The following is a 25,215-nucleotide window of genomic DNA, read 5'->3' on the forward strand; positions in this document are numbered from 1 at the left end:
TTTCCTTTCCATTTTCATTTGTTTTGTTTTCTTTTTGTTTGTCTCACCCTTTTTTTTATGTATACTGGTTTATGGTTTTCCCTTCTTCTCATACACCTTTTCTTCAAATTATTCTACTCTTCAAGATAGGAAATCGCCACGTTGCTGAATAATAGTATGGCCTGATAATCTCCAACTCTTTGGGAGTAATTCAGTTGACCTGACGCAGAACCCATCTTGCTACTAGTTAGAAAAAAATCGTAGTACATGAGATCTAGGTGCAGAGATATATCATGATATTTATGTATTAATGTTTAATTTCCCCTCTCCCAACTTTCTCCTCTCTCTCTCTATTTTCTTTTTCCTTTTTCCTAGTATTACTATTACCTTGCTTAGTAGAGCAGATAGTATATCATGAATACTACACAGATACTGAGTCCCCAGATTGGATTGACTAATAGCTAGACGATCATAATATGCGTCTTAATAGAAGGCAGCGGCTTCTGATGTTGGGGCAACACGCTCTATTCTTCACAATGCACATGTGCAGTGCAAGCAGGATCTCTCAATCAGAAAAAGAATTCATTCCTTAACTTGAATTATACAAATGAATCTAAAAAATTTTTCTAGCTCAAAACATCCTTCTATCCAACTCTAGACTGTAAAGTCTAAACTAGTAACAACAGCCAACCAAAAGAGCAACACTGCCATCCCATCTTCACAATAAGGTCGTCCTTCCCCGTAATCTTATCCTTCAGTTACCAAGCTTGAACCCACCCCAGTTCAACCTCGTGAAGGTACCCAGAGGATCATAGCGCTCACGGATCTCTCTCATCCGCTGCACATTCTCGCCAGGGAATCCGGCAAAAGGATCCTGCCAATCACCACCATCACCCATGTAAATGAAGTCTCTGGCAAGTCCATTGCGCTTGTTAATGCCATGCAGGTGTTCCACCAGCTGACGAACCCACGCCTCGACGCGAAGATCATCTTCAGCGTTGTCCCAGCCTGTACTTAATTGCCACCCTATCGAGAGTATGTTAGCATGATACCAGGTCCTACTGAGTACTGGTGAGGGAAACTCACAGATAGTAGGCTCTTCTGCTAGTCCCCAGACATTACCGATCCCGTTGGTGTTTCCTACTTTGACAGCACTTGCAGGCGAGATGTTGATTACGAACGTAGGGTAGAGACCTTGGACATCGGCAATTTGGTTCACTGCTGCCTTCCACGTCTGATACATTGAGTATAAGACGTCAGAGTCGGGATACATTGAGTGATGGCCAAAGGTGACGCTACTATGTGGTCAGCTCTCTGGTGGCCGAAAACATAACGGATGAGCGGGCATTTACCGGAACATTTGCTTGGGAGAGTCGAGGTTTGCAGCCCACTGCTTCGAGGTCGTAACATTGTTGACTTTGTACACGCCGGGGATAGCAGTGAAGTTGGCAAATTTCGAAGGAGGGTTGCTGATACCCTCTTGAACTCCCAAAAGTAAGGGTGAGACGCTTCCAGTTGTGGCGTTGTAGGTGATGGTTAGAACAGATCCAGCGGCAATCGAAGTGTCACTATCGGCAACAACCCAGTCGCATGATGCCTTGATAAAATCGTAGACTGCCGTTTCGTTGAACTCTTGGATTGTTGTGCTGATATGAGGCATAGAGTACGTCTTGAGGGTGAACTTGGTGACAATGCCAAAGTTATTCGCGCCTCCTTTCAAAGCCCAAAACAGATCTGGATGCGAAGTAGCATTGGCGGCAACCTGCGTGCCATTTCCCAAGACGATGTCGTAATTGACCACATTGTCCATGGCAAATCCGTACTTGTTGATGAAGTAGGATACACCACCAATCAGGGTCAAACCAGGCACACCAATGGTTTTCAGGCGTCCGCCGATGGCAGCACGACCATATGGATCAAGCGCAGAATATACATCATACCACGTCATCCCTGGGGCAACATCGATAGTATCGTTGCTCACTAAATATTCTTTCATGTTGTCGAAGGCCAGAAGCACACCGCCGTCAATGTTGTTCGATCCGGGATACTAGATGGCATATAGTGTCAATGAGAATACAGGCTTCTCGCTAGGGGGTCTCATACATTCATATGTCCTCCGCCACGAACCGCAAATTGAGCACCGCATGTGGCAAAGAGACCGACAGCATCGGCTACCTGTTCAGCTGAAGTAGGAAGAAAGATGCATGCCGGGTCAAGGTCTGCTCGTATATCCCAGTAGTTCGTGACCTGGGAGGTGTAGTTGGCCGACCCAGGGTAGACAATCAAATTTGGGTATGAAACAGCAAGCTTGCTGCACGCACATCTGGCGCCTGTTCCCAAGTCGACAGTGCTAACGGCGGTTGTGCTGGTTGCATTTATGCTTCTTTGACCAAAACCGACGAGGGATGAGCTGAAGGCAGAAGATGCCAATGAGGCAATGACCAAGAGATAATTCATTGTCAAAGATACAACACTTTGTCCAAATTGACTTAAGGATAGCGGATTGCCACGGCCAGATACGAGCTCTTTATAGCCTTTTCATCTTCAGGCTATGCCACGGCCAATGCTGGCGAAATCTGGTTGCCTTCGGTTTGTTTCCGGTCCGATACATTTTGTCAACACAAAAAAGATCATCAGTCGGTTTCAAAACTGACTTTGCGTATATTCCCGTTGGACTTCAAGAGACGAGCGAAGCAGCGTGGATGATGCGCACCCATGGTCGTTGTATAGAGTGAGTGGAGTGTAGTGTGGGGCAGATTGGAGCCGTTGTCGGGTTCGGGTTCGTATCACGGGCTCGGGTTCGGGTCTGTCGCAGCACAGGAAGATCATTCATGCAGCCTAAAACATGTTGTTCCAAGTACCTGAGAGTCTCATATTTGAGCCCATCAGTCGAACCAACTGGTCCATATTCTACAGCTGTATGTGGCCGGTCATGCTGTCAGGACTTGTTCCTGACACAGTGAGCCGGGTCGGGAGGGTTGAGAATAATATAATTAGCACTATGTAACAAAACTGCATGGAAGGACATCAGCAGACTGCATCCCAGGATGCAGCGAGAACAGCATATCCGACTTGGCTTGGTATTTTTACAATGAGAATATCAGGGCCCAAGGCTCAAGGCAATCTTTGCAGCGTGTCCTGGAAGACTATTGTGTTGGTTCCAGGGGATAGACCGGTATGGCCCTGCTGCAAGAGGCTCTAGTGAAGTGAGATTAAACAGCTTTGCCTTCTTCTGATGATAGTTCTCGACATTCAAAGTGCAAATAAGCTGAGAAATGTCAGCGTATACAGTCGGAGGAGAGTCTCTGTATCAGTTTCTTTATCCATCTCGAACAAACAGAGCCATCTGTTTTAGGTAAGTCTAGATGGTTCACAAACCCCCGGCTTCATCAAGCAAGGCATTGCTGTGATCATCATACTATGCACAGCTACTATGAAGGGATGCTCACAGGCAGCTGTTCGCGCGCTGGCGCTCCGAATAATAATCTGGTGTGATGACGGCTCGACTCAATTAGAAAGGTGTGTACATGGACACTGAGGTTTAGATAGATCCTCAATCGGCGACATGGTTGTATATCATGGCGCTCATGATACTATATAGCCGCATATAACTGGCGGAAGACACGCGCAGGATGCAGAAGGTCAGTACAAGAAAGAAAGGCATGGAAGTAACATAGCCATTCCTGAAGACCGCAGAGGTTTGAAATTAAATGACTTGATCGGTCGGGACCAGTGTTCACTACGTTAAGCCCCATAATGATAGTAAGATTCCATTGCCTCCCGCAATATAACGCTTCGTACATAATCATCACGAAGCAATATTACTGAAGAGATGGCCAACGCTTGCCATTTGCTCTATCTTTCCAGTAGGATTAGTATGGACCGGCCATAGCGATCAACGTTCGCTTGTAGGGCCAGGCCGGTGAGCCTCATGGCTATCCGGACGCTTCCGTGACGATCATTCCATGCCAGGGCGTCGGAATGGCGCGACAGGCCAAGCCACAGTCACCTATATCTCAGGGTGCCTGACGCTCCGTGATGCAGGGATGCGATACGAATGCGATAATCAGTTGACGACCACATGCTTACGCTGACGGAGACACCGAGAAAGAGGGACCAAGTGGCTGAGCAAATCCAATGCCCTTCTGTAGATATGCAGCATGCATTACATTAGTGTGGTGGTTCTGGAAGCATGTGGAATGTCTAGGCCGGCCCAGACTTCCCAATCAGGTCTGCATCTTTCGAGTCGGAGATTTTCTCCCTTTACACTGTCCTCAGATCAAGCGAGATAAGGCGAGACATATTCTGTAGGAGTTACACTGATCAAATTGTAGTCAACTGGTCTGGCGTAGAATGGAATTTGTGCCTTCAGCTGCGGATTAGGCCGACGGCGTTTGCCGAAAACTGAGAGAGGCCGAGTAAATAGATGCACCTGCCAGCATTAGTGACACAAGCTTCATCGAATCATGACGATCAGCATGGCCATGACAGAGCTCCGTTGATCATCATGTGAGAGACGATGAGGGAAGCTGAACGATGGGTGGAGGGCGGAGGGAAGAATAAGAAGCAAGAAGAGGGAGGGAAGGCAAGTCAGGTGGCGGCGGGTGGGCCTGAGCAGCGCCTCGTGTCTTCCCTTCTTTCTTTCTTTTCGTTTTCCCGATCCATCTTCAGCGCTTGCTTTCCCCTTCCATCTCTTCTTGACCTCACCACTCAACTTTCTCTCCCTCCCTCCCTCTTCTACCTCCTATCGCACTTCTCCCACGTTCTTGGTTTGGGTTTTACAAACACACCGGCTGTGTCCGGAGAGGAATAGTGCAAAGGGCAAATTTATTCCTGTGTTCCCTCCATTTCCCCCCAAGTCCGAAAGTTCGTGTTCCACCCCCTGAGCTGCGACCTCTCCACTCCTACCGCACCCCCAGGCCAAATCTAAATTCGACTTGGATTCGGGTCGGTGACACTCCCTGGTTCGACTCGACTGTGGTGACTCGCAGAGTATTCGCCCTTGGCCCACCAGCATGAGGCCCGTTTAAATCGACTCCCTGGTTGCAGACAGATATGGAAGCGTCACACCCACCCCCCGAGGGGATAATGCTTCCCCCAAGCCCCGTTGGTTCGTCCGATTCACTCGACTCGACATCGTCCGGCTCTGCCGCAGAGCAACCCGGCGAGGCAAAATGCAGCGATAACGTCATGATCACTTTGTCGCTCACACCTGATCCGCCGGTCCAAACTCCGACTCGCCTTCCTTTTGCCCGTTCCCATTTCCGATCACGATCAATGGTTGAGGTCCCCGGCCTACCTCCGATGACGCGCGCCCACTCGTCCCCAGGGCTGGACTCACGGGGCAGATATATATTCGTCAACGGTCGCGGCGCTTCAACAAATGTGGGCGATCCAGCGGCCAAGCGCTATCTGCCATTGCAGGTCACCACTGGAGATGGCCTAGAATCCAGAATGGTGCCCCTGAATATCTCGGAGACTATCTCAGAACATGCGGAGTTGGATACTAATCTTGTCTCCTCTCCCTCTCAAATTGACTACCACCCTACCTCGCCGGTTTTCTCTCATACTCTACCGCGCGTCAACCGTCGCCGACCGTCGTCCCCCCTTCATTTCCAGAGCCCAAGCTCGTCCGTCCACTCTATGGGAAGTCCGTCCGGCCATTCCTCCCCTGTGATCTACAACATGAGGTACAACGAATCCTACCCCGGTTATTCGGCGTCTTCGACCTCATCCATACCTTCAACCCCGACAAGCTTGCGGTCTCGTAGCCCGAGCATTTCGTCATTGGAAACTATTCCTGACATTCCTGACGCTGAAGCCGCCGCGATCGAGGCGGACCGGATCGCGGCTCTGAAAGCTGCAGCAGATAAGGCGGATGAAGCAGAAGCGGCCAGCAGCGGCAATCGAAGGCGCGGGGCATCCGATGCTTCTGGCCCCTCCAGCGGTCTAATGACAATGCGGGCGGGATCGGTTGGCTACGGACCCCGAGCTGACAAGCGGAAACGTTGGAGTGTCTGTGGAGCAGAGCGTAGACAGGACCTGGACCTGGAAACGATCTGGGAAGATTGAATGCGATGCAAAGCCAGCATCAATCCCTTGCTACGACTATTAGTCCGCTTCACGGACATTCTCACATTACGCATCACTTGGACCAAGCTGGCCGGTGACCCGTCCATACTGAACCGATCAACAACCACTATGCCCGACACGCACGCGTCCGCCGCGTTCCAAACAATACCATCTACAAGGCAAACAAACCCCAACCACTTCGGGAGAAATTACCCTCGTGCCTGAACCTCTCGCTACCTTTGCTTGCTCCTTTTTTTTTTTTTTTTCTCTATGTATCAAGCGCTCAGTTCGAAAATACCCAATATCTTCTATCGTTTCACGTCTTTATCTTCAGCGGTCGAACCAACCAATTTCATCCAGGAAGGCCGCAGAGTTCGATAATCGCGCAGGTCCGTGGATGCTCTACAAGTCGAGTTTCGTTTATTATCCTATCTGGGTCGTTCTTCTCAGCGTGGCGCATGGTACTTTGATTTTCAGTTCTACCTATCCGGGGGCGTTTCGCTTACTGTTGCCTTCTTATCCTTGCACGCTACTGTTCGTTTTATCGTCGGGCAACAGTTGATTGATTGATCCATTGATTGAAGAGCAATATGTGATTCCCCTGTTATCTTTGTCTCTCGTGTTACTTACTCTGTTCGTCTATTGCACTTGTGCGTGGGGCGGCTCTGTGTGTCATTCATGTACTATGAATCTGAGATTCACCGCGTCTATCTGTTTGTTTGCTGGCCGGCGGCCGGTGTGCGGGGTGTAAATAACTGTTAGCTGGCTATAACTGCAATCCATACATATCTAAGGCTGTACAACAACCACACAGGTTTCGCGTATAGTTCTCTCCAAACACCACCGTATATATGTGCATATATCAATAAATAGCAGAACAAAAGAAGGCCAAAAAACTTAGCAAAGCAATCAGACAAGCAATAACCCAACCTAAAACAACCAAACTGTCTCAATCTAAACAAGTAGATAGTAGTGAAGAGATAGTAGGCTCACATCATAAAAGCCCCTTCGGAGTAGCAGAAGGCAACGAATCGTCCCTCTCCAACCCAATACCAAGCCTACCCAGCCCATACAGATTGCAAATCTGGCCTGCAGCGCGCTCACCACTCCAATACGCACCGGTCGTGGTACCCAGCGCCACGAACGGCGCTGTATGTTCGCCCGCAAACCAGACCCCGCGGTCTGCGCCCATTCCCGCGCGCAAGACCTCGATGTCTCGATCTCCCTGAGTGAGGCCGATTTGGAAGTTGCAGTAGGAGCCGTTACCTGCGTAGGGATCGTTTTGCCACTGCGTTGCGGCGAAGGCGATTGGTTTGCAGTCAGGGGATGAGTCTGAGTAGCCGTAGAGGCGGGAGTAGAAGGGGTAGAGGAAGTCGTTAAGGAAATTGAAGTATTCTTTGGAGGAGGGGTCGAGGCCCTTAAGCTTGGAAACAATGTATGTGGAGCAGGGGCCAAAGGTGTAGAAGAGGAGCGTGGGGTGTGCGCAGGAGGTGGGGAGAGCGGCGAGGGAGATGCATTCTTGGTTCCAGAGGATGTTGTTCGGCTTTTCGGTGTATTCTGGGTTGAGGAATTGGGCGAAGGTGGGGTTCTCGAAGCTGTTGTAGTCTAGGTTGGTTTTGAGGATGTCGGCGGTCTTGGGACCCTGGGGGCCGGCGTGCCAGTATGCGCGGGGAAATGTGACGTAGACTTTTTCTAGTCTGCCGTAGGAGATGCTGTCAATGGCTTGGTTAAGTCGAGGGGGCAGGTCTGGGGTAAAGGCCTGTTTGTTGCGTTTGAGCCAGCCGAGTGGGCAGGTGACGACTACTTCATCGAACTGGAAGGTCTCTCCTGATGCTGTTGTGAGATTCACTTTGCTGGGGGATCCCATGGCTTTCCGGGATTCGGAGTCGATTTTGACGATTGGCTGGTTGAAACGAATATCTGCGCGTTGGAGAGCGTTTTGAGAGACATACTTGAGAATGTTCTTGTATGTCGACGCCACAAAGAAGTTATCTGTATTGATGTGGTTAGTTGGGCGCTATCATCGTGTGGTGAGGGTGGTACTCACTCCCATCTATGCACTCCTCAAGACAGAAGAACTTCAAGCTCTGCCTCTCGATTGGGTCACCGACGTACGCTCCCCATAGTCTGCAGGATTCAATGCAAAGCTCCTTCTCGGCAGCACTGAGGTCTGTCTTCTCCACCTCCTCGCGGAAGAAGTCAAGCAGGCTTCGTTCAGGTGGAATGATATCTTTATGCGTATTGCTATACTCAAAGGCCTTTTCAATAGTCGTCCACAATACCGCTGATACTCTAGCGGCTAGTGCATCGTCGATTGCCTTGCCTTCTGTCGAGATCAGAGCCTGATTACCTTCAAAGTCTTCGAGCACTGTCCCTGTTGCTTCTGAAATCGCGACAATCGGGTTTTTCCCAGTACCATGTATCCAGTTCGGGCCCCTGATAAGAGTTAGCATCGAAGCCAGAGAATATAATCATGACTAGAGGAAGAAACAGGTGGTATTACAAGTCTATGAGATGTTCGTGGATCTTCTGCTGGTGTACCTGCTGGAGGTTAGTGAACCGCTGACTTTGACTACAGATACTTCTCAAACGCACCCGGCCACCGACTCTGTCTCTCGCTTCAAATAGTGTCACCCGCGCACCATTCTGGATAAGAATGTCAGCGCATCTCAAGCCTGATAGACCAGCCCCAATGACAGCCACGTTGGGCCTCCTGCCCATTGTGATCGTCATATGAAAGAAAAAGCTTGTCTCCCGAGACTGAAACGGTGGTTAATCTTCCTTTGGGATTATTGTATGCAGTAAGCGCCTGTTGTGCTACATGAAGTCAGCAGCTATCCGATCCACTCGAGATAAGCCGGTGCATATTGCAGCCGCTACTACTTGATATGGTCATAGGCCAGACTTGGAAAAGCCCACATCCAGAGGAAATGATGGATGAATTGAATCGACCTACCAAGGTATGAAACCGACTTGATCTTAGTCTACAAATCACAGAGACGAAACCGTGAAGCATCCAACCACGGGTGGCGGAGAAAAAGACGACGAGGCGAATACTTCCTATTTATCAGGGAGACGGACGAGACCCGGCGGTTATATGTCAGCGGGAAGCCACGTGCTTGCAGAACCCGCCCACAGCCATCTTCTGCAGTCCACCTACTCCGCCTATCTACTCCCTACCATTTCCCCCCTTCACCCCCGCCTCGCCCTGGTTATCCGGATCAGTCCATCACAGGCGCTTACGTATCAAACAAGCCAATTATTCTATCATCTTCCATTGTTTGTTTGTATTAGGCTATTCGGCTGTAATAGCACTTGGATATCATCTGTGGCGTGGCACAGGGTTTCGTCATCAAGTCCGGACCCATGGTTGCAGCTGCCTGGAGCAAACCTGCGAGCTGCACCTCATGGGACCGTAAAGCAATCATCTCACAATCATACACACAATCACCCGCTTGCTGGCCTGTAACCTCCAATATTGACATTACAAAGGAAAGAAATGGATATGAAACAAAGGGGGAATGATGAAAAGAAAGAAACAAAGGAAATGATGATCATCTCACAAGGACACAAGGGAAAGCTTATCTCATCTCCATGCCCCTTGGCTCAGAGATAGCAAGCCTTGAATGCAGTCAAGGTCTTCTTCCTGACTTGCACCTCCCCCGCCGTTCATGAAAGCCGACACCTCGGCGTCCATCTCTGGCACATCCTTGTCGATTACCCCGCTCACTCGTTGGTGCTGAGACACCCGTGAGTATCTTCCGCCGGATGCCAGATCCCTGTTGGCTTTGCCATCCCTGCTGTTGGCCTCTCTTAGTATGGAACGCCGGGAGTGATGATGAGAAGCGGTCCGCCGGCGGACATGCGAGGTTCGTGTGCCCGGTATCCAGTTCTCCTTATCCGAGTCACCCCACTGTAACTCCAGGTCATCATCTTTCGTCGACATCGTCTTCGAATTAGACAACTTATCACCAAGGGTCGCACGGCCAGTCTCCAGCCGGCCCAATGAAGAGACTGTGCGGGAGATCTTGCGTCTCTTGTCGCCAGTCGGCTTAGGGACAGGGGTATTAAGATATTCGGAAGCGTTCAAGGCGTTGTTATGCCTTGCCGACATGCTCCTCGTCAGTGAACGCTGACCACGTGCGCGGAATAGAGCGGGAGAGCCAGCGTTCGGTGCGCTTTGGGAGCTGGTCGGAGTAGAAAGTGCACTTCTTGCATCAGTGTCAAAAAACGATTCCCAGTTGCGAGGATCTCTTGATCTTCCAAACAATTTCTCGGTCTCAATGGAGCCACCACGCGGCGTACTAAATGCCGCAGCACTGTTACTCCTTCGAAGTCCTGCAATCCTGGGCTTTCGCGCTGAGAACATAGAAATACGGTTCTTTGACGGGGACGGTTCGCCATCGGCACGGATCACAGCTTTTCCATCGGAGGACATGGCGATCCGCAGGGCATTTCGTCCTTTCGGAGGAGATGGCGTGAGCTCATCTTCTTTGCGTACCATAGCTTCTCCGTCGAACGAGAGCGATATCCGCAAGGATGGCGGCGACTTCATCGGTGTAGATGTTCCCTGCACGAACGGTCGATTGCCACGGGTTTCGGAAAATGATCGTTTCCTCTTAGCAGAGTTCAGGTTGGAATCGTCGACATGGGTTTCATCGTGCACTAAGGCTGGTTGTTGTTCTGGCATCGTCTCGTCTGGGGCTCTCTGCGAGTCCTCCACAGCTTCTGTAGCGAGGCTTGTTTGAGAGCTCAATCCTGACTGCTCTAGCTCATTATTGTCGCCATGCATCACGTCGGATTCGAAAGACACATGATCGGACGATTGCGAAGCAACGTTCCTATCCTGGCAGTTGTCCTCTGATTGCTCTGTTCCGCTCGAAGATCCTGGCTCTGTCGGTAGGTTGTCATCGGATACCCGTTTTGACGCGTCGGACACGTCCGACCGAGGCGCGAGAAGCTCATGAGGTTGCAATGGTTTCGATTTCCGGCGATCATTTTGACGACGATTCTGGAACCAGATCTGATATCCAGACGCATTAGATTGCACGTCAGACGTGGAGGTTACGTGGTTATCGCAGACATACTTGCACTTCCTTCTCGCCCAACGAGACGCGACTGACTATACTGGCTCGGGCCGTTTTGTCTGGTTTCGGGTTCCGTTGATACTCGGCTTCAAGGATTGCGTGGTCTTCGGGGCTATACGAGCACAGCAGTGACGTGTTAGCGATCTACTGGCAGTGAGACCCATTGGGCCAATAAGGACTGGAATTGATTTCCGTGCATACCTAGTCCGACGCCGCTTTTGCCGTGCCAGCAATTTATTATCGACGCGTGGAGGAAGATTCTGAGTTAGGGTCTTCTGGGAATGAACAAGGAAGGCGTAATTAAGAGCAGCAGCCGAGTCGGACGCCTGGGTTGAGGGCGGCGAGGAGGAACATGGTGCAGCAGAGGGCTCCGGATCAGACATGGTAAATAGCCGTAAGCCGAGTTAACAGCATAGGAGGACGGGGAGGGAGAGCAAGAGGGAATGAATGGAGGAAAAGTAGAAAAGGAAAGGTAAAGACGCGGGCCGTGACCTAAGTAAAATGGCGAGGCGGACGTGAGCAGGAGATCCGGTGTGATGTGGGAACAATTCCCCAACCCGGAGAAAAAAGACGCTTCATCTAATCGCGTCGCGATGTGGACGCGGGCGGGCACCGCGGAGGCGTGGTAAGTGTATAGTATCCTCGTAAACCCGGTACTGTATGGTCCAGTTCCTCCGGCTGGTTCTCCGCTCTGATTTTCTGCGGCTCGGCCGATTCTCCGCCCGCACGAGGGCGAGGCTTTTCCTTTCTTTCATTCCAAAGAATGTTCCCATGTCCCTCCCCCCTTGAGTCGAAGCCCTCTTTCCCTTGCTGATTGGATCTGCAGGCTGTCCTTGTCTTATCATTGTGAATGAAGTCATCTGTCTATATGACTATCCATTGATGGATGCTTGCTTTGCTGCAGTTCAACCCACCCACACTTCCACCCCAAAAGGTCCTCAATAGAGACAGTAACTACTACGTACTACTAGTGCATGTAACGGTCGTTCCAGGCGAGCGGAAACATCACCACCGCCTCCCGCCACCGCGCGTAGCCTTAGTATTCTTTTCTTGCTTTCTTTACAGTATGTATAACCGGCTCTCGCGCAATCGCGCTTATTGACGTGTTTTCGGGGTTCCATTGATGGATGGTCGGTCGTTCGTTCGTTGACAGAAAATCAAGTATCGCGATACAAATGCTACTTCCGTATTGATCATAACAATTTACTATTTTCGGGTTGGTTTTCGTGTTTTTTCACTTGTTTGTTGTTTTGCTTCTGGGTGTTTTTTACGGGTACAAATAAACACAACCTACCACCAAACTTCTTCTACTAGTAACTACTACTAGTAGTAGTGGTTACTGCATAAGTTACTAGATAAGCAAAAGACATGACCAATTGATTCAATGTCAAATCCTATTAACTCTGTTCTCCCCCCCCCAACTACCCAACTCCCAAGCAATAATAATAAAAATATTTAAATCACCCCTCAACCTGATTCATATGACTCGGAATATTCCACGGGTCGTAATCGATATGCACGAAAGCCCTATCCACCGTAGGCACACTCTCTACCATATACTGCAGACTCTCCCCAACGTCATGACTATCCTGGAGTCGTGTTTTCGGGTCCAGGACAATATCTACCTCGACGTTGAGTCGATCCCCTGCGTAATAGGCCTTTAGATCTTGAATCTTGAGAATCGCTTTCGAGAATCGCATCGTCATGTACAGCAGGATACTGTGGTCTTTGGGTGAGGCTGCCGCGCCGGTTAGGTGGCCGATGTGTTCGCTGGCTGTGGCGCTCCAGTTATAGATTATGTAGAGGGAGAGGAGAAGACCGCCTAGAGGGTCGATGTACCAGGTTTTGGTTAAGGAGCCGACTTTGGTTGGGTTGGTTAGTGGTGTGGGTTTGCCCTGGGGTTGGGAAAAGTTATTAGGGAGGGAACTTACTCAAGGGGAAGAGAATACTGAACAAGTTGAAGACCACGTCTGTCATGGCGTCTTGAGCTAGGGCCTGGACGCTTGAGTTCTTGATCAGTCGACACCAGAACCAGCAGATGAGCTTGACGATGACTGTGCTGGCCATGACGGCTATGGAAGGGAGGGATAGGTCGACGACGGAGCGGTCGGTGGAAATGAGGCGTGTAAAGGAGGTGAGTGCGACTTGCACGAAAGAAGTCACCATCACGACAGCGAAGACTAATACGCTGAGTGGTTCGAGTCGACGACGACTGATCGGGTATCGGGAGCGGTCTTGTCGACGGATCAGGGTGGTCGTGATCCAGACTATGGCTGTGCTGAGGAAGTCCAATGCCCCGTCGACCAAGCTGGCTAGGACGGATAATGAGTTTGTCATGGTCATGGCGACAATCTTTGCGACTAGGAGGAGGACGTTGGCGACGAAGTTGACGTAGATCGCGACTGTGACTATCCGATCGCTGCTGTCGACGAACTCATCGTTTGATGGTATGAAGTCTGGGGGTGATGCTGCTCGTTCTTCGATCGTCGGGGGCAGGAGCGGAGAGGTCTCGCTCTCGCTGGGAATGCGATAGAGATTCCGGGGCGTTCTTTTGATTTTGCCGGATGCTTGAGAGTCTGCTGTTCCGTAGGAGATTGCGTCATATGCCCGGCCGTTGGTTGAGGCTGGGGGTTCTCCCGGCTGGTTGCTGTGATAGTCCACAATCAGGCGATGTGGGAGAGAAGAGTCCAGCAGTCGGTCGATAAAGACATATTGCGATATCAGATCATTGTTGCGCTCGTAATAATCGCGCCTGTAGCTTGTTAGATCACGGCGTTGGACCCACAGATGGCAACGTACATGGCCTTTGGCATCTTCTTCAGCATAGACGGGTCTTGATAGAAATGTTGCCTGTAGCTCATCGTTAGTAGATATCTACTGAGCTGTGAAACAAGGGCAACGGCATACCAACGATAAATAGGCCTGCTCTCGCCAATAAGTCGCTTAGCGCGCTCAAAAGCGAGAGGCCTATCCCCGCGATCTTGGGGGAAAGACTCATCAAGACGATCACTGTCATACGGATTATCGGCGCTTTGGACGCTGAGAGAGCGCCGTCGTATCAATCCCCCGAGGCGTTGACCACGGGTGGAGAGAAGGTCATGTTCCAAGTCGAGACTTGGTTGTCTCGCCCGGATGAAGGAGTCCGATCGAGGCGAAGAGGAAAGGGTTGGCGGCACAGTACTAGATCGATGTGTCGAGGACATTTTGACTTCCCTTGCATCGAGCGACGTGGAATTGCAATGTATGAGGAAGCATTTTATTTAGGCGGCAATGATGACTCGCTCGACCGAGTCAACTTGGTGGGACCCTGACGGCATTCTTCAATAGGAGTCTGGGGCGCGCGGGCTGGGCCGAGCTGTTAGCTCACCATTATGAGATGGAGCCTGGCAGAACTTTCTCACGTCAAACATACATGCGCACCTGGTTAATCAGTCACTAATTGTTGATTGATTATATACGTCAGTGCTGAATAGTACTCGCAGTATGTCCCTGTCGCAAGAAGCCGCCTCATGGCTCTCGCCGCCAGCTGTGCAGCTCTCTCCTTCACCACAGCCTGGAGATAAAGCTCCCTCTTGCCCAGAACTGCCCCTCCCAGCCGACAACAACAGGCCAACCATCGTCTCGTTCCTCAGGCACTGTGGATGTCCTGGTTAGTCTGGTCTCGAATGCGCATTTTTTCACTAACCTGATGGTAATTACAGTGGCGGAAGCAACTTTTCTCGAGTTGCGCGCTGCCGCTGAGAGTCACCCCGAGATCAAATTTGTCGCAGTGTCGCATAGCGACCAGCCATCAACGGAGAAATGGTTGGAGTCTATTGGGGGAACCGGTGAATCTGGCTCTAACCCCGTGACGGTCATCGTCGATGCTGAGCGCAAGATCTATGCGCAATGGGGCTTAGGCGTGACTTCTTGGGGCCATGTCCTGAGTCCAGCTGGACTTCTAGCTATCGGAAAGTTGGGGTGGGAAAGGGGGATCTGGAACAGGCCTACCGAGAGTGGTAGTCGATGGCAGTTGAGTGGCAATTGGGCGGTTGACGCCGAAGGAGGAGTGCGCTGGGGAGGACCTGTGAAGCGAGCTGATGAGCTGATAGATATTGAACAGGCAATTTATAGCATCAAAGCTTGATTCTATATTATGCCATGGTGGCATGCTTCTAAATTATCCTAATATGTTTGATAGTATAGTGATTTTAAATAACGGAACATTTTGTACGATCAAAGCTTTCGTTGAATTCATCTATTGCGTCTTCTTCGTCATCTATTATTTATATTTTGGGTAGAGACTCAAGACAGGGTTACCGACCAGGATCATAATTGCAGTACTAGCCATTGTTAGCTGCAAGCCGTACTTTCCATGTAAATTGACCAAGCTGCCCAAGTCCGGCTTGAACAATTCCGATTATTAATGCTACATCTGTACACTTCCCTGGCAACAGAGAATCATATTCTCCAGGTCTTATCAAACCTACTTATTTGCCCCCCGAGATATCGTTTAGAGATGAAATCACTACTTGTCAATACCTTCGGGGATCATATGGTTAATGGCAAAAAGTTGGGCGTTCCGTTCGTCGTCGGATTGGTGCGAAGAGCTTGTATAAGCTGCAATCCTTTTGGCTTGGCTAACCAGATTCCGTCAATCGAGACGTGAGATTCATTCTAAGTTTCCATCCACACGCCACGTTTGCCGTGCATTTAACCAGTCGGCTATTCTTCCTTGTCCAAAAGGGTATTTGTGCGTGATCAGTTTGCTTGCTTTGAGGCTTCATGAGATGAGCGGACGTTAGTGGAATTGGAAAGCGTAGTTGCTATTGCGCCTACCCCGCATTTATGCCTTCGTCCCTCGTGCTGCACAACAGACTTCCATGATAGAGATCCGACTGAAATGAAGGTGAGTCGCAGAACAATTGTAGTAGAAGGAAGACTCAGGGGCACGTGGGGACATCATGTGCCCGACCAAAGACTACTTCCCGTCTCAACTTCTGCTCTATACTTCAACCTGTCACCGCAGCACCCTGTTTGACCATGCAGCACGTCAGGATTAGTCTCATGCCTAGACTGTCCTAGACCACTGCTAGCCTGCCTGCCACGGCAACCTGGGCCGCTACCCCGGACGAGCAATGCGACAATTATAGACAGCAGTGGCCAGAAGATTGGGTAGTCACCATACCCGAAACCTGGAGAACCGGAACTCAAATACCCTATTGGTTTACCAAAAGCTCGGTTTGGATGGACGAGACGCCCTAGTGGCTGTCATTGAGGCAGAATCCTTCTCCGGCTGGCCGCCAGATTCCCTCCAGCGGACTGCAACCGCGCACGGGCTGACCACACCGGCGCCTCTTTCGTTAGTGCGTTAAACGCCAATCATGTCGGCTGGGGAAGTTTACTACTTTGGCGCGAAGGCAATCAGGAGCGAGATGGCCATGCTAGTCCCGGGCCGGCCGGCCACCCCGGATTTTCAAGCTTCCTGCTAACCCTCGCTCCGCCATCGGCCTTTTCGTCCACCGGTCAACACTCCCCAGTCTGACGCATGCCAAAGCGATGAGCTTGTTGAAATCTCCATGGATTTGACCCCGGAACAAGGCTTAGCAGGGAATTGACGTATATAGGCCATGTTGTCTGCCCCACCCCCGCTCGGGGTCCTTTCCTGTGATTTTTCGTATAAGTTCTGCCGTTCAATGTCCCACTTCAAACTACTTCATGGCCTAAGAAATTCACACACCATAATATATCGATCGGCATTTCAAGATGGGTCGATTCTTTACAATTGGCCTGGCTGCATTTGCAGCTACAGGGTCTTTCCTGTTCGGATATGACAGTGGTGTCATGACGGACGTAATCGAGTCGAAGAATTTTCTGGCTTTCTTCAACACCACCCAGACATCAACCATTATCGGTGCTATCAACAGCACATTTTCGGGAGGTGGTAGGTTCTTCTCTCTGGCTTGAACCTTCTTCATTCCATGTATTGCCCTGCTGGCTAACAATGGCTGCTAGCATGCATTGGCGCGCTCCAGGGTGGTCTAACGATGGATCGTTTCGGACGAAAGTTCACTATCCAGATGGGTGCTTTCATTTGCATGGTTGGCGCGATTCTTCAATCGTCAGCAAAGAACTTAGCCATGATCCTTGTCGGTCGTATTCTGGCCGGCTGGGCAGTTGGTCTCATGTCTATGTCTGTCCCAGTGTATCAGGCAGAGGTCGCTCATCCCCGTTCGCGTGGGTTCATCATCGGTCTAGCCCAGCAGATGATCGGTGTTGGGTTTATTGTCAGTACGTATGTATACCACCATCACAACCATGTCTGCATATATCTCAGACAAGAAAAGCATTAACTTAAAATTAGCTGGGTCGGCTACGGCTCCCTTCATGCGCCGGATACTAGCGAGTTCCAATGGCGATTCCCACTTGCCTTTCAGGCCGTCCCTGCCGTTCTTCTCGTTATAGGCATGTTCTTTTTGCCCGAATCACCTCGATACCTGATCGAAAAGGAACGCTACGAGGAAGCGATGAAAATCCTAAGAAGGTTACACTTCGACGGCACCAACGAGGACTGGATCCAGACGGAATACAATGAGATAAAAACCACCATTGAAGCCGAAAAAGCTGTCACAGTCCCCGGATGGCTCATCATGTTCCGAGTACCTCAATGGCGAACCCGACTCATGTGCGTTTCCTTCTCCTACCAACACCCCAAATAAATCCCCGCATCCTATTAACATCCCACCCAAACAGGCACGGCATCGCCGTCCAAGTCTTCACCCAAATGACAGGCGTCAACGTCGTAAACTACTACCAAACAATCATGTACAACGCCCTCGGCATCACAGGTAACCGCAACACCCTCGTAGCAGGAATCTACAACTGCGTCGGTCCCATCACGAACTTCATCTTCATATTTTTCCTCCTCGACCGAGTTGGGCGCCGCAAGCCCATGTTGTTCGGAACCATCGCAATCACCATCGCCCTAATCTGCGAAGCGGCTCTCTACTCGCAGAACCTGGACGGCACTCGAAAGGGTTACAGTATCGGCGGTGTATTCTTCATCTTCTGTATCACTGTTATCTTTTCTCTATCATTCGGCCCTTGCAGTTGGTTAGTTCCCCTCCCCTCCTTCTCACAACATTTCCTCCCACTAATGCGATATCGATCATATAGGGTCTACATGGCAGAAGTAATGCCGATGCAAATCCGCGGCCGAGGAAACGCCTTCGCCACTGCAATTGGCAACTGGGCCGTAAGTACCCTCTGGGCCCAGGTATCCCCGATTGCACTGGCCAAGATCCAATGGAAGTTCTATTTCGTGTTTGCGGCGTGGAGTGAGTAACCCGTATCCCTATCCCGTTTTTACTTTCCCTTGCTGCTTGTCTGCTAACCATCGAGATCGAAACAGACGTATGCATCACCCTTCCAACCGTCTACTTCTTTTTCAAAGAAACAAACCAGAAATCACTTGAAGAGATCGATCTGCTCTTCGGTGGTCGTGCCCTGGGAATGCTGCCCGAGGATGTAGTCGCAAAGGGGGGTACAGTCGAGACGGAGAAGGCAGAGGAGACGGGAGTATCGGTCATCAATGTCGAGCATACTAGTACCGTGTGACCATGGCGGTGTCTTCTATCAAGGAAGCGTGTGACCGTTCATGACAAATCAGTAAAGAAGCAAATACACAACGAACCCAATCGCACTGCTTTATTCTATTTCGCCGATCAGAACCCTGGCCTTATTGTTTACCATAACCTAACCATCCACCCCTCAGCCCTCTAATCCCCACCCAACACAACCCAATCAAAGGAACGCCCTACTCCCCAACCTCAAGAACTCCCTCGCATTCCCAAACTCAATCAAATCCACCTCCTGGGCCGACAACTTCCCGGACTCCCTCAGCTTCTTCAAAAACTCCTTCCCCGTAACATTATCCTCGAACGGATAATCCACACTATACATCACCCTCTCCACCTTCGTGACCTGCAACAACATCATCAACGTCTCAACACTAAACACCCCACTCGTCGTAACCCATATATTCTCATTCCAGACATCCATAATCCCCTTGCGTCTCGAGGCCGCTAGCCCCTTGAAAAACCCCAATCTCGCGATCCGGTGCAACATGATCGGGAGCAGCTCGCCCATATGCCCGATGACTATCTTGAGTTTGGGGTATTGCTCGAATACTCCCGCCGCGTAGAGTTTCAGAATGTGCAGGCCTACGTTCTCATGCCAGCCCCAGGCTGCGGACGCGAGGCCGAGTTCTGCAGCGAGTGGATAGTTGCCGGAGAAGCGGGATTGAATGGAATCCTGGGATGGAGTGGAAGGGTGGATGTAGAGGGGGACGTCGAGGGATTCGGCGGCTGCGAAGACGGGCCAGAAGCGTTTGTCGTCGTAGTGGGTTGTTCCGTCGGGGAGGTGGTTGTCAATTAGGGCACCGAGGAAGCCGAGGTCGGTGACGGTGCGGCGGAGTTCTTTGGCGGCTTCGAGGGGGTGGGCCATTGGGAGCGCTGCGAAGCCGCCGAATCGGTCTGGGTGTTGCTTTATGGAGGCGGCCATTTCGTTGTTGGCTGCGTAGCAGCGCGCGGGGTCGGTTGAGGCGACGCCGCCGGGAAGGTGGGAGAGGATCTGGTAGGAGACGTTGCCGGCGTCCATATTGGCAAGGCGGGCTTTGGAGAGGTCTTTTGCGAGGTTGCGACATTCAGGGTAGATCTTCCACGTGTTGTCGTAGAAGAAGTTGTTGCTTTCGAGGGATGGGAATATCGCGTGCTCTTCGAGCGTGATGGCTTGCGCGGGGGAGGCCATGATGTGGGATTGTGGTTGTAGTGGTGAAATCGGGTTGGTCGGTTTAAGCTGTCGGCTTATACAGGTAGGTGGGAGCGCAGCTCTCTATATTGCTTTCGGTGGAGGTGTAGAAGGCGGTTGTCTGACTAGTGCAGACTTAAGTGGAATTGCAGCTCATTTGAGTCAAAGGTGTTGTGCGACCAACGCCCCTGGTAAGGGATAAGTAGGGGCATGCTGCTTCATTAGCTGAGGACGGCGCCAGTTGTGGTGTGTAGAAATGAGGGACATGTCAACTTGGTGTAGTGCGCTGCCGATATTGCGGCCTATAAGCGTGCAAAGGAGACATAATGTTTTCGGAGTAAGCTAGACAGTCCAATCCCGAATATGGGAAGCCAGTTGATGCAGAGTCTGCAGTGTGTGTTGTCTTTAGCGTCCCGATCACCGAGTGTGAAGATCTGGATAAGCGTGTTGTTTATACAAGACAGGAGCAAACTGCGTCATAGCCATGGGTAACAATGAGCGTGAGCTGCACATCCGGGGGATCTGTGTGGATCGGCAGCCGTGGCATGACCTGGCACGACATGGCATGACCTGCTAATTTGTTGGCTTCCAGCTAGTGCGACCGCCACCAAAATCATGCTCAGCCGACCATCCATCGAAAGCTCCCTTGCAACCGCGCCAAGGAAGTTAGTCCGGGGCGCATGGGAAGGAATGAATCAATGCTTGCAGCGATCGCCCGACGGTCAGTGCTATAGGGTTAGTAGCATCGTTTAGAGTGATGGATGTGCGCTGCTGAGCCCCCCAGCGGCAACCTGCGCTAGTAGTTGGGAGAAGCTGCTGCCGGATGACCTGGGGAAAAAGGTGTGGAATGCAGGCAGCCAGATGCCTCTGGCTGGGCTTTCAAGGGAATAAAGCACATGGGTGGCACATAGCCTGAAGCCAGATAAAGGAACCCTGTGTTGTCATGGTGATGGCGATAGCACTGTGATTTCCTGATCTTAAAACCAAAGAGTTATTCAGTCAAGCCCCTCATTCCTTTTTCTTGAATACTCGGGCGTCAGCGACCGTGGGAAATGTACGTCTCACGAGCATCTGCTGATTGATGGCTTCGGGATGGCCTGATAAAGCATGGTTGGCGCATACCCCGCCAGGTGACGACGATCAGAGGTACAACGCTTGGTGGTGGCTCGTGTCCTTTATTAGCGGCCAGAATCCCCAGGGCTGTGGAACAACTCTCTTCAGAATTAACGAGAAGACAAAATATAACTAAAGGAAAGACATCCTCGGCCTCGGTTGAGGATTGTCGCCTCTCTCTCGCTCGCCGCCCGACCACACCGAGTTCCCGCGACGAGGAACATGGGGTTGTCGGAGAAAAAGGATAACCCTCAGGTCAATCACCACATGGCCATTGTCTTAGGAATCGGACTAGGAGTCGCGACCTTAATCATCATGTGTTTGCTGTGAGTAATTGGCCAGCCCCTTTTCAGCTTTGTGCCCGATGCTGGTCATGATCGCATTCGCGCCACTAATACCCTATATCTGTATAGTCTGACCCTTTTCGTCAATCGGCGTGAGCGCCATCCCGTTCTCAAGAGCAAAGGCAGCTCTAGCGACAAATTACGCAAGCTGGATGCTGTCTCCCCAACTCGGACATTAGAAGATTGGTGGTCGCGAGCTAAAGGCCCTCTTTTACCGTCCGAAGGTGTTGATGGCGACTTCATATGGTACGTTTAGCTTGCATCCGCCGACCAACGGCTGAATTAGCGGCAACGCTAGCAAGTTGTTCGCCCACTAACGGTGCCGTTGACAGCGTTGTTTGCCTCGAGTCGGTCCTGCGCTGCCAGGAAATCCGAGAACTCAAATGTCTGCACGTGTTCCATCGAGAATGTCTCGAAAAGTGGTATCTGCAAGACCACTTCAATTGCCCACTCTGTCATAGAGCGTATTACGTTCAAGAGACCCATCCGAGTAATGAGTTTGTGTGGATGGTGTGAATGCGACCGACCTCTTCTTTTTCCAGGCTTATGCGGCGTTTGGTGTCTTGTCTGGGCATTCACCCCACGCCCGTCTTACTCCACTCGAATGTTGTCGCTCACGATGGGTATCAATATCTTCTTTTTTCGGCTTTATAGGAAACATGGGCCAGTCCATGTGCGGGTCCCCATTGGTTGGTCCTGGACGATAGTTGGGATCCTCTTTCATGAGTTAATGACCTTTGATGATTAATGCGATACCCATATGTTTACATCTCACAAGAGAAGTCAGTTTTGCGGAGGTAGATACTCTGAGTTGAAGTCCCAATTGTTGAGATTGCTGGGATGGTACCAGTCCAGGAGACTGTACAGGCCAGAGGTGGCATCGTGGAAAGCCAGATCCTCGATGGGCTGAGGATCAAGAACCTGGTCAAGAATATGAGACAACTTCCTCTCCGCTTCCTTGCACGTGTGGTAATTGCCATGTCCCGGTCGCGCTACCCAGGAGAGGCATGAGATGAAAACACTCAGATTTCGGATGATTTCAGCACGCGGTAACGCAGTAGTGTATGTACCGATTCCCTGGTTTTGGTGAAGGAGCTCGAGGATGAGGACGCTGGCACTGGGGAGGCCGTAGTAAAGGAACTGCACCATGTTAATTATAGGAAAGACAGCATACTCTAAAGGGTCTTCAACATACGATCCAAGCACGATGTCTGCTCAAGTCGAAGGCTGGGTCACTGTCAGCGTTGCCTTTGATGATATTGGACAACATTGTTCGTGACGTATCGAAGAGAGCCTCATGCCCGGTGTTCGCGCGTTTAACAACAGTCCTTTGCAAAAGGAAAATAGTGTAAAGGTAGTCCAGGTAAATATGAAGCAAGGTGAACGACTTTGTTAGGGGTCCCGACTCGGTCCCTTCCGCAGACACGTCGTAACGGAGACGGACGGGGCACACTGCCCACGACTCCCGCGCTTGCTTTATTATTTCACTTGAATAGATTAGCGACAAGATCATTTTCATTCGCACGAGACACCATGGCATGAGTATGACTCACTCAGAATTCTGCACCGTATTGCTGTGCTCACCGGTCCCTAAGGCTATCTCGAGAGCTCGCTCCCTAAATACGGCCAATATGAAACGAAGACGGAGCACACTTGCTCGGTCGACCTCAACTTTGGCTGACCAACCGAAGCTATCCAATCTTGAGATCGCCGCGTTTAGCTCATCCCCACCATGGACTATCGTTCTTTCGCTAATGTCCAGCGGGGGTGTTAGGGTGCTGTAGCGGTAGTTAATGGATGGCGGTCGTCCCACGAATGTGGCTTGGTTCTTATCTGCTGAGAAGGCAGCAGCAAAGCACGACCTTCTCCATTGACGAAGAAACAAAGGGCAATTATCGCCCATGGGGCTCTCCTGGTGAAGTCCAGCCGCATAGATTGTAGCGGATAATTCACGGAGGCGACGCCAGGCTTGGTAGCCTAATTTCAAACGAGAATTAGCATATGCCAGTCCTAAGAAGAGTAATACTGGAAAGACAAGGTCTCTGTACTTACTTGAGTCACCGTAGACATGGGTGAGAAGTACAAAGCTGCTATACTGACAAAAGCCCAATAGCTCATTGACTGAAGAAGCCTGGTCGCTGAAAGTGAGGCAGGTGCTGCTCGCTTCGACAAGCTGAGCGCGGAGTCTCTCCCGGGCTGAGGTGTCCGCCGCCACCTGGTATAGATCTGGGTCACTCTCAGGTGTAGATGAAAGCGACATACCAGCAGTTGCGAAGATGATGCCTATAGCTTCCCAACGTAAATTTTGCTCAGTAAACGCTGCACAGTATTGCTCCACTGTCATTGAACCATAGGTTGACAATGGCCTGGAAGTATTCTGCGAGACCTTACGAACTGTGTTTTGAAGCTGATCTTCGACATCCTCGGTGAAATCAAGGGCCCCGAGAACATTCCGAGCGGAGCGTACAATAGACATTGTGACGATCTCTGGAATGACAGCAACAAGGACTCGGGTGTAATATCTCCGGATTAAGCTATCGCATATTGTGAGGTTTTGAAGTAGCTTTAGTAACCGCACTCCAGTCTGGAGTCGTTCGGGTTCCATAGATTGGGACAATGTGGTGGGCATGGAGCTGTTATCTACATTGAGAGAGAACTCGGGACGATGCTCCGCAAGAATGGCTGAGTAGCTCGTCGAGCCCAAGTATCCAGGAGAAGCAGAAGCCGGCTCCAACGTAGTGTTCCGTCCTGGAAGAGCGCTCCCTCCGCCTGCTCCTGTAGTTGAGGAGCTATAACGATGTCAGCACACCTTCGTGCGCTGGACTTCCATCTGTAGTTGTTTTTGGATGTGACTGGAGAATTGTTACCTTGCAATTGACTGGCTATTTCTTCCTTGTGGCCCTCTGGCAGACCTGGTCAAGCCTCCAGTCGCTTTCTTCGTCATCGGTGCTGGATGATAAAAACATCCCGATACCATATTCTTAGTCAAGCATCGGCCGCAGACTGGTCTCTCATGGTCGCATCGCAATTTAGATTTGCGACACGGCTCACACGATTGCAAGGACCCATTGCGGCGAACCGCATGTGATCGATGTTGGCGGCTGCGCAGATTAGAGTCTGGCATTTTGGTAATAAACAACCAGCATTGAACGCAGCGATCAACTCATTACCATACTGACATAATTGAGAGCGAAGATTTGGAGCAAGTGTTGAAAGCGGGTAAATCAAGAAGCAGGCCTGACCTGCCCGAGACCGGGCACTTCCAAAGCGGGAACTAACTTGTTTTGGTATCGCGTCCAGAGCTTCGCATAGAATCATTCGGAGATAACTAATATGATGAGTGACAAACTGACCATAACTCCAGCGAAACGCTCCACAAGTTCTTAAGCTCGAAGTTTAACAGGGCATAAAGTACAATCACATCGACTCCAATAATTCCAGATACATCTCCCCGACCTGTTTTCGCCCCTCATTATCCCCTTGTATCCACTCCTCAGGCGGGAACAGGTCAAACATGCCCACTTTCATTAACAGTGGGATCGCAGCTCTAAGAGCCGTCCTGAGCGTGTCCATTTTGACTTTGTCCCCAGCTGCATGGGCTTCATTATACGCCCGGATATTGACCAACAGTGCTCTACATCCATCGTCAATTCAGTCCAAACTCTGAAGCAATAAATTAGCGGGTTCGAAGGATTACTTGCCCTACTGTGCCTGTCTGCACTTTGCTGCCATCCGGTAGAGTCACTTCTGGCATCGCAGTACCAAGCGTTGACGAGTTCAAAGCGACAAGGCTAGCAGCTGATGAGTTGGACATGGTGGGTTGAATTGGGTAG

The 25,215-nt window shown here is 50.7% G+C and overlaps 10 protein-coding genes across 10 annotated transcripts; 4 read left to right on the forward strand and 6 right to left on the reverse strand.

Annotated features, from left to right (window-relative positions):
* Positions 1 to 733: 733 nt before the first annotated feature.
* On the reverse strand, positions 734 to 2,436 carry AtWU_04402 (FAD-binding oxidoreductase; the record flags this gene model as incomplete). The annotated part of the gene is made up of 4 exons (XM_035499513.1): positions 734 to 1,005; positions 1,066 to 1,274; positions 1,332 to 2,026; positions 2,083 to 2,436. The coding sequence occupies 4 exons, from the start codon at positions 2,434 to 2,436 to the stop codon at positions 734 to 736; spliced, it is 1,530 nt and encodes a 509-aa protein (XP_035355406.1).
* A 2,598-nt stretch (positions 2,437 to 5,034) lies between these two features.
* On the forward strand, positions 5,035 to 6,051 carry AtWU_04403 (uncharacterized protein; the record flags this gene model as incomplete). Its single annotated transcript, XM_035499514.1, has 1 exon — positions 5,035 to 6,051. One exon carries the CDS (start codon positions 5,035 to 5,037, stop codon positions 6,049 to 6,051), a length of 1,017 nt encoding a protein of 338 aa, XP_035355407.1.
* Positions 6,052 to 7,045: 994 nt separating this feature from the next.
* Positions 7,046 to 8,772, reverse strand: AtWU_04404 (flavin monoamine oxidase family protein; the record flags this gene model as incomplete). The annotated part of the gene is made up of 4 exons (XM_035499515.1): positions 7,046 to 8,043; positions 8,099 to 8,487; positions 8,555 to 8,592; positions 8,647 to 8,772. 4 exons carry the CDS (start codon positions 8,770 to 8,772, stop codon positions 7,046 to 7,048), a joined length of 1,551 nt encoding a protein of 516 aa, XP_035355408.1.
* Positions 8,773 to 9,637: 865 nt separating this feature from the next.
* AtWU_04405 (homeobox domain-containing protein) lies at positions 9,638 to 11,521 on the reverse strand (the record flags this gene model as incomplete). The annotated part of the gene is made up of 3 exons (XM_035499516.1): positions 9,638 to 11,074; positions 11,139 to 11,250; positions 11,340 to 11,521. The coding sequence occupies 3 exons, from the start codon at positions 11,519 to 11,521 to the stop codon at positions 9,638 to 9,640; spliced, it is 1,731 nt and encodes a 576-aa protein (XP_035355409.1).
* Positions 11,522 to 12,598: 1,077 nt separating this feature from the next.
* Positions 12,599 to 14,341, reverse strand: AtWU_04406 (cation diffusion facilitator family transporter; the record flags this gene model as incomplete). Its single annotated transcript, XM_035499517.1, has 4 exons — positions 12,599 to 12,999; positions 13,070 to 13,890; positions 13,938 to 13,988; positions 14,046 to 14,341. 4 exons carry the CDS (start codon positions 14,339 to 14,341, stop codon positions 12,599 to 12,601), a joined length of 1,569 nt encoding a protein of 522 aa, XP_035355410.1.
* Positions 14,342 to 14,621: 280 nt separating this feature from the next.
* Positions 14,622 to 15,264, forward strand: AtWU_04407 (uncharacterized protein; the record flags this gene model as incomplete). The annotated part of the gene is made up of 2 exons (XM_035499518.1): positions 14,622 to 14,787; positions 14,840 to 15,264. 2 exons carry the CDS (start codon positions 14,622 to 14,624, stop codon positions 15,262 to 15,264), a joined length of 591 nt encoding a protein of 196 aa, XP_035355411.1.
* Positions 15,265 to 16,883: 1,619 nt separating this feature from the next.
* AtWU_04408 (sugar porter family MFS transporter) lies at positions 16,884 to 18,734 on the forward strand (the record flags this gene model as incomplete). The annotated part of the gene is made up of 6 exons (XM_035499519.1): positions 16,884 to 17,061; positions 17,133 to 17,412; positions 17,482 to 17,802; positions 17,871 to 18,230; positions 18,294 to 18,454; positions 18,529 to 18,734. The coding sequence occupies 6 exons, from the start codon at positions 16,884 to 16,886 to the stop codon at positions 18,732 to 18,734; spliced, it is 1,506 nt and encodes a 501-aa protein (XP_035355412.1).
* A 186-nt stretch (positions 18,735 to 18,920) lies between these two features.
* Positions 18,921 to 19,925, reverse strand: AtWU_04409 (amidohydrolase family protein; the record flags this gene model as incomplete). Its single annotated transcript, XM_035499520.1, has 1 exon — positions 18,921 to 19,925. The coding sequence occupies one exon, from the start codon at positions 19,923 to 19,925 to the stop codon at positions 18,921 to 18,923; it is 1,005 nt and encodes a 334-aa protein (XP_035355413.1).
* A 1,428-nt stretch (positions 19,926 to 21,353) lies between these two features.
* On the forward strand, positions 21,354 to 21,898 carry AtWU_04410 (putative RING finger domain protein; the record flags this gene model as incomplete). Its single annotated transcript, XM_035499521.1, has 3 exons — positions 21,354 to 21,364; positions 21,452 to 21,628; positions 21,715 to 21,898. The coding sequence occupies 3 exons, from the start codon at positions 21,354 to 21,356 to the stop codon at positions 21,896 to 21,898; spliced, it is 372 nt and encodes a 123-aa protein (XP_035355414.1).
* Positions 21,899 to 22,165: 267 nt separating this feature from the next.
* AtWU_04411 (putative C6 transcription factor) lies at positions 22,166 to 25,196 on the reverse strand (the record flags this gene model as incomplete). Its single annotated transcript, XM_035499522.1, has 6 exons — positions 22,166 to 22,522; positions 22,578 to 22,869; positions 22,936 to 23,359; positions 23,435 to 24,171; positions 24,434 to 24,483; positions 25,089 to 25,196. 6 exons carry the CDS (start codon positions 25,194 to 25,196, stop codon positions 22,166 to 22,168), a joined length of 1,968 nt encoding a protein of 655 aa, XP_035355415.1.
* Between the last annotated feature and the right edge of the window lie 19 nt (positions 25,197 to 25,215).

Source organism: Aspergillus tubingensis (assembly GCF_013340325.1).
Source record: "Aspergillus tubingensis WU-2223L DNA, scaffold_6, whole genome shotgun sequence".
NCBI classification, from domain to species: domain Eukaryota; kingdom Fungi; phylum Ascomycota; class Eurotiomycetes; order Eurotiales; family Aspergillaceae; genus Aspergillus; species Aspergillus tubingensis.